We start from the raw sequence: 11,978 nt of genomic DNA, 5'->3' as shown, positions 1-11,978 counted from the left end.
GAGCCCCTCTTTCTAATTTTTCATTTTGAACCTGAACTTCTGGGCCACCCTGTATATTATATATATATGTGTACTTACGTTTATTAGTTTTAGTAGTCTTGGCTGAAGTCGAGTCCTCAGTTTTAAGTTTTCTTTTTGCTGGCAATCTTTTCTTCAACGCAGGTTTTATTTTAGGAGTATTATCTGTAACTAAAAGTAGCTATTAAATCTTAAGTGTAGTTAGCACAAACACAATTGTCTCGACCATTATAAATCAGAAATAAGTATCATCTATTCAACGTAATTATCATGGAGAAACTTGTTGAAGGTCAATGTAACATTTTTTAATTTACGTCATTTCGCAAGGTGTTACGGCTGAGGAGAAGAAATGACAAGAAACTGCAACAGCAACACATCTTTTAAACCAATGAGGGTGCATTACAAGTTATTTAAAAACTAGAGGAACACATTCAATACCAGACATATAGACGGCGATACGGCTCACCTATCACGTTGGTCTAACAGAAAGCTGGGTGAGGTGTTGGTACTTAGTTCATCTTGCGATGGATGTACCTCTGTCTACCCCAATTGGGACATAGTCGTTGAGCTTGTTATTTTTTTCTTTTGGCGACTTATAGATCTGCTCATCCCAATTGGGATTACAAGCGTGAAGAAAATTTAATGCGTTATGTGCCTACATAATATAAACAGCCTATATACGACCCACTGGTGGGCACAGGCCTCATGTATGGAGCATACTCCACCACGCTGCTCCAATGCGGGTTGGTGGAGGTGTTTTTACGGCTAATAGCCGGCAACAACGGCTTAACGTGCCCTCCGAAACACGGAATCATCTTTTCGGACAATCAGGTGATTCAAGCCTGAAAAGCATAGCATAGTTATATGTGCCTAGTTAAGCATATTATTACTTTGTTCAGATTCTTTTTTAAATAATATAGGCTCGCTTTTGACCAGAATCTCACCTGATGTTAAGTGACGATGTGGTCTAGGATGGATCACGCTTACCTAGCAAATGCCTATTCACTCTAGCCTTGAAGACTCAGATTATAACGAGTCGGAAAAACAGACGACGGCAGACAGTTCCAGTCCTTCGCTGTTCGCATCAAAAAGGAAGAGGCAAAATGTTTAGTGCGGATTGGTGGTATATCCACAACATAAGGATGAAATGCCTGCCGACCGTCTAGTTGTCCGTAGAAGGATTTTATTTGTGAAATTAGAAATCTTATGTTAGTCTTTGCCCGAGTAGAAAAGAGAAAAAAGGTTTTACCTTCTTCTTCTTTGGTTTTTTTAGGTTTTTCTTCTTCTTCTTCTTTTTCCTTTATGTTTTCTGTAGTGTCGTGATCATGAAAGTCATCATCATAATCTGAAATTTAAAAAAATTGTCTCAGTGAAATAGCAAAATCTTAGAATTGATCATTTTATGACGTGCTCGATCATTTCATGAAATTGTCATATTTCATGAAATAGAATATCACACGTTGGCCACATCATGATGTAGTTTGGCCAGATCAATGAACACAAAACGTTTAACGATATGAGCAACTAAATGCATGATTACTTCATGATATGGCCAAACGTTGGCAATCATATCGTAAAATTAGTAACATTATCCACCGATAGTGGCGCTGGTGTCGATTATATTTAAAACTTGATTGATATTATAATCGATGAATCAATGTAATTGTACAATTTTCCAAATCGAATAGGTACATAATTTTGAACCTAAGAAATGAATCGACTATTCGCATTTTTATTACACCACATAGCATGGACACGATATGGCCAAACATTGATTGAAATATCATTAAACGTTGACGTTTCAACGATATGGAAAACTTGAGTAGGCTATTTCATGAAATGGTCGAACACATGAAATGATCAATTCTTCGACCGGGCCACGACATATATAACATTAATTTATCTCAAGTGCAGATTTCACTAACACAGTTGGCTCGACCATTATAGACGGCGATACGGCTCACCTATCACGTTGGTCTAACAGAAAGCTCGGTGAGGTGTGGGTACTTAGTTCATCTTGCGATGGATGTACCTCTGACCATGGTATAAGAAGACCAGATAAGCTCAAAAGTGACAGCTAACATTTCAAGGTTAGCCCAGTTGACGTCATCCCACCGTGTGTTGCCATTTTGTAAAAAATAAATTACCCACGACCAATGTTTTTATATTTACTTTGCAAGGAAATTTTGAACTTTTAGTAAATGGTTTACGTACAGTTTTAATGATTTAAGTAATAGTCATTAAATACATTAGTCAGTAATTCACTTAATTTTCAATAATAAAATTTACGTCCTTGGAATGTTGGAGATACCAATTTAATGGTAACACTTACGTCATCAATGGGCTAGCAATGGCGGCTTGTCATAGGATTGCGCATACCTGGTCTTCTTATACCATGCCTCTGACTTCCCCAATCGGGATATATTTTGATGACTTACTGTCGTTTTTGATGGCCGGTCCCTCATACGTGATATGGATCGTACTTTTATCATCAACAGGCTCTGAAACATGTCAAGGTATTAATTTTCATGTAAACATAAGAAGAAAAAGGAAAGAAGAGAAGAAAAACAGATCCCAATGAACTGAGAACCTTCTCCATTTTTCTGAACTCAGTTTTAAAATTCAAATTCAAAAATATCTTTATTCAGTAGGTAAAATAGTTACACTTTGAATCGTCATTTTTTACATAACGAACGTCCCATCCGCCTAAAACTACTGCAGCTTCTCACAACCTGTATAGCCGGGGAAAAGAAGCTGCAAGAAAAACCTCGGCACAGGGCCCTAGACGTTCTTTAAAAAAAATAAAAATAAACATAAAATATTGGTATACAATTGAGTAATTTAGCTGCCTAATATCAGTTCTCAGACAGTTAATCCCATGCATTCATATCTTCTAAATAATCACTAACTTTATAATAACCTTTTTTGTAAAGTTTTTGTTTAACTACTCATACACACAACACACACAGATATTATGCCTCTTTTATCTTTGTTTTTGGGTAGGAACGATGACCCTTGTTACACCAAGTCACAACATCTTCCACCCATTATTATTCTTATCAAAAGCAATACAGGTAGCAACATAATTCTATACATAATGTGATAAATTTTATATGTGCTTCTGCGTTATTATTACATTGTATTTTTTAATAATTATGTACACGAGCAATGAGAAAATAGGTACGGTCACGAGCATTAATATGTATACACTTTGGTTTTTCTTGCAGCTTCTTTTCCCCGGCTATACAGGTTGTGAGAAGCTGCAGTAGTTTTAGGCGGATGAGACGTTCGTTATGTAAAAAATGACGATACAAAGTGTAACTATGTTACCTACTGAATAAAGATATTTTTGAATTTGAATTTGATGTGTGTGTTATTACCCGGACTCGTGGAATACCTAAGTCATCAGGTCAACGCCCGCGGACTCGCTGCGGAAACGTGTGCCTTATGCAATTTCAGTGTAAACGCTGACGACTAATATAATTTTAATACTATATTCACCTTTTCGATCTAACGTCAGACGTAGTCTAAATTGTTTTAAGCTTACGCGGTTATTATCATAATTAAAGCACATAATAACGGGTTCTTACCGCGTTTAAATGGGGATATGAGACTCCCGATATTTCGACACTGTTGCAAGTGCCATGATCACGGGATGACTGAAATTATGGATCTACCTACTCCACTCCAATCTCATCAGCCATCCCGTGATCATAGCACTTGCAACAGTGTCGAAATATTGGGAGTCTCATATCCCCATTAAAACGCGGTAAGAACCCGTTATTATGTGCTGTATTCTAAATTCTTTAAAATTAAGTTATACTACGGTGCTAATTCCTGTAAATACCATCTAATTTTCTTTTAAGTTATATCTGTCATTTTCTTATCCGCCGAAAAGGAAAGGGACGGGTAATCGACTAGCATAAATTTTATGGAACACACGTCAATTTTAAGCACAAATCTAAACCAACCGTCTAAAAATTTTACATCAGTCAATAACCCGACACAGTTAAGTAGACAGCACGTCAAACGGATTGCATACCAGCGACGTACCTTTTTGATTCGTCCGGGTTATTCATTCATTTACTCATTCTTCCTAAAATTAAGAGCTGTGAATCATCCGTCCCTTTCCTTTTCGACGGATATGAAAATGACGGATATAACTTAAAATAAAATTAGGCGGTGTCTGCAGGAATCGGGGCCTACAGCGGTTTCAGAATAATGTGCTCAAGAAAATTGTTAATGCCCCACGGTACACGAGAATGGATGAAATCCACGTATACTTAGAGATACCCACTGTCAGGGAAGAAATATCTAATTCGACAAAGAGATACAAAGATAGAATCACACACCATGTAAACCACTATTTATTTATTTATTTATTTATTTATTATACCTTTTTTTCACGACATTACAGTGCCGAAGCGCTAATGCGCCGTGAAAGTTAAATAGAGGCACACGCAGGTGCCATTAATAGGGCATTACAAAACAGGAATCACAAAAATCACAATACTTAAACTAAAATTAAATCACCTTTCACTCATCATTCATAGCCTCGCAGAACCTCAGACACTCACGACACACACTCGTCCATTCATTCATAAACAGATCACACTCTGGTGCTGAGTCCAAGAGTGCATTGAGCATGTGCTGTGCGCGGAGGAGCGGCGAGTGTCTGCGAGAGACAGTGCGCGCCGGCGGCACGGCCAGCAGAGCATGTATGCCCAGAACCTTAGCGAACCGCTCGATACGAGACGCTTTAGACGGCTACATATATGGGATAACCTATCACAGTAAAGGCTGGCCAACAACGGAAGGACAAGCCTCACTCGACATAATACCATATAAAAGAACTGCTGAAAGTCCAAGGACTGATTGCAAGTTTATAAAAAAAAAAAACTAAACGCGCTCGGTCTGCGATTGTTAAAGTTAAGCACCTTTCGCAAAGGCCGGTCATAGGATGGGTGACCACAAAAAAAAAAGTTTTCATCTCGAACTCCTCCGTGCTTCGGCAGGCACGTTAAGCCGTTGGTCCCGGCTGCATTAGCAGTCGTTAATAACCATCAATCCGCACTGGGCCCGCGTGATGGTTTAAGGTCCGATCTCCCTGTCCATCCATAGGGAAGGCCCGTGCCCCAGCAGTGGGGATGTTAATGGGCTGATGATGATGTAGCCATCTTCATATAATTTGTGTGTGTGTTGTGTTGTAGTGTGTGTGTTCTATCGTGTAGGTTGTGACCCACAGCATAGAAGACAGTTCATCATCATCATCAACAGCCTATATACGTCCCACTGCTGGGCACAGGCCTCCCCTCAATCAACCGGAGGGGGTATGGAGCATACTCCACCACGCTGCTCCAATGCGGGTTGGTGGAGGTGTTTTTACGGCTAATAGCCGGGACCAACGGCTTAACGTGCCCTCCGAAGCACGGAGGAGTTAGATTAGAAGACAGTTATATTACCATTAATAAGTGAATAATCGTCCATTTCAACTTTAATACATGACGCCATGTTCGCTTGTTGTTCATCTGAAAAAATCATAAATCAGAATTATTCATTCAAAATTCAACATAATTATCGTAGAAAATCTATCCCCTGTTGGGATGTAGAGCTCGAATAACAGATTTCCACTCCTCGCGATCTGTAGCATGCTCCCATGACATGCAGAGATATTTTGTTTTTAATTCCTGGTTAACTGAGCCAGGTCGCCAGGTCTCTTTGGGCCGCCCCCTTTTTTGTACTGAACTGGTTGTTCTGTTTAATAGTATGTATTTTAATTTTTTTTCTCTTTTGTATTCTGCTACTTGGCGATCTGTTGTTCAACAATGAGCCAATTTTAGGTCTAACTTGTAGTCTGATATGGTTTACTTTATTTAGAAGGGCATTCATCAATGCCACTTCCATTACATGCTGTCGAATCTATTTACTAGATTAGGGACATTATGTTGTTTTCACTTTGTGAGACTGTTCTTTGTTTGGTAAGGACTTTTCAGGCTTGAATCACCTGATTGTTCGAAAAAGTAAGTTGATTCCGTGCTTCGGAGGGCACGTTAAGCCGTTGGTCCCGGCTATTAGCCGTAAAAAAACACCTCCACCAACCCGCAGTGGAGCAGCGTGGCGGAGTATGCTCCATACCCTCTCCGGTTGATTGAGAGGAGGCCTGTGCCCAGCAGTGGGACGTATATAGGCTATTTATGTTATGTTGTGTGTGTTATGTTGTTTTAGTCTGGAGTGGAGTAGGCTGCCAGTCATTTCTAGCTGTGTCGCTAATGGATTGATATGGTTAGAGAGTCTTGTTTGGTATTTCCGGCTAAATTGTGAAACTTCTTGTTTAACAGTTCTAATGTTGAGGTCAGCATTGATAAAATTGTTGCAAATATATTGTGGGATATTAAGCATAGTTCGCATTGCCTTGCTTTGAAATCTTTCCAGAATTTCTATATTACTATTACTAGCAGTGCCCCAAAGCTGAATACCATATATCCAGATTAGTTTAAGTATGCATTTGTAGATTGTCATTTTACTGGAATTCGACATTTGTGAATTTTATGTGTAGTATGTATGTATGTAACTTACTTTTTTGGTTCACCAGTAACAGGATAAGAAAAAGAGGTAGACTCAGAAGGTGGGTAGATGAAATAAAGAACACAGCAGGGGAAGGAGGGACAACAATAGCGAAGGACAGAGAAAAATGGAAGGAGCTAGGAGAGGCCTTAGCCTGCAGAAGGCACACAGGCGAAAACAAAACATAAAATATTAAAAAAAGTCTGAAATAAAGGCTTGTAATAATAATAATAACTTACTTTGGCAATATTCCAGGAACTTCTGGTCACAATCCAGAACCTGATCTTTGAAGAGTTTGGCATCCCGAAGCCGTTCAATGCAATCATCGCAGATAGTGTAGCTAGCTTCAAACGGAGGTGGTGTTACCTGAAAAAAACATAGTTATTAAAACAATGATAAATGTCAAGTACAAGGTCCTTCAGCTCATTTTCCAGGGGGCACAAAGAAGTGTTGGCTGGAGGCAGCATGCCTGGGTTAAGAACACGTAAGATTGTACATTGTTTTAAGTTTACGCGGTTATTATCATAATTAAAGCACATAATAATGGGTTCTTACCACATTTAAATGGGGATATGTGATCATGGCACTTGCAACAGTGTCGAAATATCGGAGTCTCATATCCCCATTTAAACGCGGTAAGAACTCGTTATTATGTGCTTGTAAGATTGGTTCACTTGCAACAACACCAGCTACTTCAAGCTGCAGTCTCCAAACTAACCCTGATGTTGTTCAACCTCTGATAAGAGAAGAACAGGAAGGATTTAATAAAAACTGTTTGAGTTTTTGAATGGACTAACCAGATTGGTGGTTGCCTGGAAGAAATTGCTCTAGAGTAATAAGGCCGCCCAAATTGTACTGTATTCATGTGTTATGTCTGATTGTTGAAATTTTAGTTCTGTGCAATAAAGTATAATTATTTGATTCAAAATCAAATCAAATCAAAATCAAATCATTTGATTTTTTTTGATTTGATTGGTAGACGACACACAATAGAACAATACTTTTAATAATGAGGGTCTTTCCAATCGACGTTCCCCAAACACACGATAGATGGCGTTGTTCACTTTTAACTTGATAATTACCTATTTTCTCAATGCTGGGGTGCATAATTATTCAAAAATGTAATGTAATGGCAGAAGCCTCATAAACTGCCTATATACGTCCCACTGCTGGGCACAGGCCTCCCCTCAATCAACCGGAGGGGGTATGGAGCATACTCCACCACGCTGCTCCACTGCGGGTTGGTGGAGGTGTTTTTTACGGCTAATAGCCGGGACCGACGGCTTAACGTGTTAAAAAACAAATTAATAAAAGCATTATTTAAATTTGACTACCTAACACCCAGTAACATCATCTATAAAAAAACTAAAATAATGACCACAGCACAATCATACCACTATAATACCTGTATACTAATACGCAAAATACTAACTAAGGACATACACACAAATATTTCTTTTAGCAAAAGGAAGCATATACAAACGAGGCACGTATTAAGATCGGCAAATGACTTAATACTATCAACGTCACGCACTAACTATGGAAAAAGGGCCATAACATTTGAAGGGGCGCAGTTATATAATAAACTACCTAAAGATATAAAAGAATCAAAAAAAATACAAACATTTAAGAAATTATTAAAATATCACATAACCCAAACAAAGCCTTAAGCATTTTTATCGGATCTGTTATTGAAATCTATAATTGAAAATACCGAAACCCATAATGTCAAAACGAATAAATAATAATAAAAAAAAAAAAATATAACCTGATATTTGAATAATGGAAATAACTAACCTAACCTACAGTTTTCGATTTTTGCGGTTTGTGTAGTTGTACGCTTTCACGATTATGGCAAGAAATGGTGTAGGTATATGCTTTCATATTATACTTACTAATCATAAATTCAAATTACTAATACAAATTCTTAATCATGACGTGAATTAAAGGTATAGCAAGTCGGATATGGATTTTAATAATAGATGTTTTATATGTTTTATTTGTATACAAGTTAAAAGAGCCTCCCATTTTTATCACAATCTTTACACAAATACAACATAATACAGTTAAAAATAAAATAAATATTTAAATATAGCATCAAAGTAATCAACATTATACAATACATATACATAACAATAATAAAAAAAGCATCTATAAATATTATGGTTACTCAAATAAATTAATAAAATAACTACCAAAACTCGATTGCCATACCATATCTAGTCAACGCAGATCTGTGTATTTTTGCCGCATCGTAAACTAGCTAAGTATTCATAAGTTATGTTATGATCGAGAACTACCTTCCTTTAAAATAATAATCGTCCGCTTGTATTCTTGTCGCAATATTTTTGTACGTGTAACCTAAGTTCTCATATAAGTGAATTGTAAAATTCTTATGGGAAAATAAATATCTTAAACCAGAACGTGCCCTCCGAAGCACGGAGTTGTTACTCAAACTAAAATAAAAAATGTTACACAAGAAACTTAACTAGGTACATGGCAAATGGCGGCCTTATCGTTTAAAGCGATATATAAGTGTATTTATGTTTGTTGTTCCATTTTAACTTCTAACTTATCAAAATTGACCAAGTAAGGTGTCGCTGGAAGCGGCTTGATTGTTCACTGGTTCTTATTTTTTTAAAGAAGTATTACTATACTAATTGTTAGAAATAAAATTAAGAAGCCGTAATAAATAAATCAGAGTTTGGGAGAGCAATTACGAGCCGAAGGTTCATAATGTAGGATGGTGTAGAAAAATGCAGTGTTAATTGCCGCCCTAATGAACCAAAATTCCGTCTCAAAGCTTGAGGAAAAAGTCTCTAATGCCTCGCCCGCAGAACTAGCGCCGAAAAAACAATAGAATACTTACTGAAATACCAAAAGTTTCAAGAAGAATTGTTGCGTACACTTCAACTTTGTTTTGGAACATATAAGGTAGTTCTAAGTCCTTGAAGGTCCCGTCTGCATGACAACAGCGGCACAGGGCTCCCAAATTCCATATTTCCGACATTTTCGATTGGTAATTATTATGGAAAACTGTGTAAAAATAACATGTAAAAATCAATCTTTTGTAGTGTTTTGTGGTGACGGGTTTCTAAATTAAAAAAAAAACAATGAAGTTCGTTCTGAAACTTGATACGATAACAATCATTTTATTGTCGGTTTTATTTATTTTTGCCTCAGATGGGAAATAGGCTTGAGTTTATGTATGTGTATATTTTTTATTGTTAGTCCAATAAAACTGAAAACATATTAAATTATCTTGTAATAAAATTAGCAAAATACTTATTTTAAATATAAAATTCGTGTTCTAATTTTCGAACGTTACCAACTTTAATGTCAACAATTTTCGGCCAATGGTCTAATAACCAGAGCCGTAACAAACTAAAAAAAAAATCAATATCAACATGACATTTTATTTAGAGTTGCCAAATTATTCTTATTTTATTGGTGGCAATAAAATAATCACGCCCTTCTTAACAATAGGATGGGCAGGTGAATAAAATAGCCGCTAAACATTAAAAAATACTCAAATTAAAACGCTTGTGTGGTCTTTTCATTTTTGTATATCAATTTATTCTATTTAAATAAGTAAGTAGATAGGCGCCTCCGTGGTCTAGTGGTTAGAGCGTGGGCTCACCATCTTGGAGGTCCGAATTCGACTGCCGATGGAGACATTATCGAAATCGCTGTCCTTTGTTTGGTAAGAACATTGCAGGCTTGAACCACCTGATTGTTAAAGTAAGATGATTCTGTGCTTCGGAAGGCACGTTAAGCCGTTGGCCCTGGGCTACTAGCCCAAACATCCTCCGGTTGATTGAGGGGAGGTCTGTGCCCAGTAGCGTGTATGTAAGTATAAAACCTTTGTCAGTGAAAACTACTGGCGAAACAAAAAAAAACAAGTTCGAAAATTCAAAATATGAAATAAAAATTGACACAAAACAACGTGGACATGTTTCACGAAATGTGGGATTAATTTTGTTAGAAAATTTTGTAAAAACAATCAAAAAAATAAATGTAAACAATCTTAAAAACTAGAATACAAACGGTGAGTTTTATTATTTATAAATCGATTATACAATGCAATACACAGGATACAACATACTTGATTCCATAAACACTCTTCAGGTGGTAGACGATTTCCCTCAATCAGCGCTTATCGCTAACCCAATAGGGTCGATTAATTCTCTCAAATATATTTCCTCTCAGACGGACACCCTGAGCCGAGGTTCGCGCCCACCTGGGCTCCCTCAGGCCTGTTGTCTAAACGTTGTACCGGGTGAGAGCCTTCAGCGCTCCCCATTTGTCCGGCCAAGTAGTTAATGCCATCTGCGGCAAATCTACAATAAGTCACGTAAAAAAACAATAAAAAACACTGTGGGTTGTGAGGTGGATTACCAATCCCATCAACCCTGGCGTCAGTAATACTGACCCGCCAAAGGCCCCTGACATGGCTCATGTAACGACTACGTACTTAAATCAGTAAATAGTAACCGGGACTAATGGCTTAACGTGTCTTCCGAAGCACGGATCATCTTACTTATGAATGTTTATGAATGGCCTCCGTGGCCCAGTGGTTGAGCGTTGGGCTCACGATCCAGAGGCCCTGGGTTCGAATCCCGGTGGGGACATATCACCAAAATCACTTTGTGAGCCCTAGTTTGGTTAGGACATTAAAGGCATATCACCTGATTGTCCGAAAGTAACATGATCCGTGATTCGGAAGGCACGTTAAGCCGTTGGTCCCGGTTACTACTTACTTCGGTAAGTATGCAGTCGTTACATGAGCCATGTCAGGGGCGTTTGGCGGCTCAGGTTAGGTTGGTATTCCACCTCACAACCCACACGATTTAAGAAGAAATATTTATTGTAGTAAACGATATTGTTACAGAATCAATTTGTAAATATTAGTTACATATTCGGTGTAATTTATGAAACGGATACCGTCATAAGAGTAAGAATAAGCTGCTGCTTCAGTCTTCGATGATTAGACATGGTTGATAGAAGGAAGTAAGTACTTAAGATGTGTTATTATTATTATTGCGTATGGCAGACAAGGAGGAGCTCGGTGGTGCAGCGGTAAACGCGCTCGGTCTGCGATTGTTGAAGTTAAGCAACTTTCGCAAAGGCCGGTCATTGGATGGGTGACCACAAAAAAAAAATGTTTTCGTCTCGAGCTCCTCCGTGCTTCGGAAGGCACGTTAAGCCGTTGGTCCCGGCTGCATTAGCAGTCGTTAATAACCATCAATCCGCACTGGGCCCCCGTGGTGGTTTAAGGCCCGATCTCCCTACCCATCCATAGGGAAGGCCCGTGCCCCAGCAGTGGGGACGTTAATGGGCTGATGATGATGATGATGATGATGGCAGCCAAAAATAAAATATCCTGCGTGGATCAT

The 11,978-nt window shown here is 38.1% G+C and overlaps 1 protein-coding gene across 3 annotated transcripts in view; it reads right to left on the bottom strand.

Annotated features, from left to right (window-relative positions):
• The window catches only part of LOC126379162 (zinc finger protein ZFP2-like), a 127,884-nt gene that overhangs the window by 2,856 nt on the left and 113,050 nt on the right, over positions 1–11,978 (bottom strand). The window contains exons 1-6 of one of the 3 annotated variants that reach the window (XM_050027817.1): positions 9,452–9,664; positions 6,822–6,948; positions 5,481–5,546; positions 2,457–2,519; positions 1,268–1,363; positions 79–189 (exon numbers count right to left, since the gene is read on the bottom strand). In XM_050027817.1, coding sequence (XP_049883774.1) covers positions 79–189; positions 1,268–1,363; positions 2,457–2,519; positions 5,481–5,546; positions 6,822–6,948; positions 9,452–9,592 — 604 coding nt within the window. In that variant the 5' untranslated portion in view covers positions 9,593–9,664. Of the gene's footprint in view, positions 1–78; positions 190–1,267; positions 1,364–2,456; positions 2,520–5,480; positions 5,547–6,821; positions 6,949–9,451; positions 9,665–11,978 lie in introns of those variants that run through there. The other 2 variants (XM_050027818.1, XM_050027819.1) reach the window with 2 other exon arrangements.

Source organism: Pectinophora gossypiella, chromosome 28, assembly GCF_024362695.1.
Source record: "Pectinophora gossypiella chromosome 28, ilPecGoss1.1, whole genome shotgun sequence".
Classification (NCBI taxonomy): domain Eukaryota; kingdom Metazoa; phylum Arthropoda; class Insecta; order Lepidoptera; family Gelechiidae; genus Pectinophora; species Pectinophora gossypiella.
This window is presented reverse-complemented; position numbering and strand designations above follow the sequence as displayed.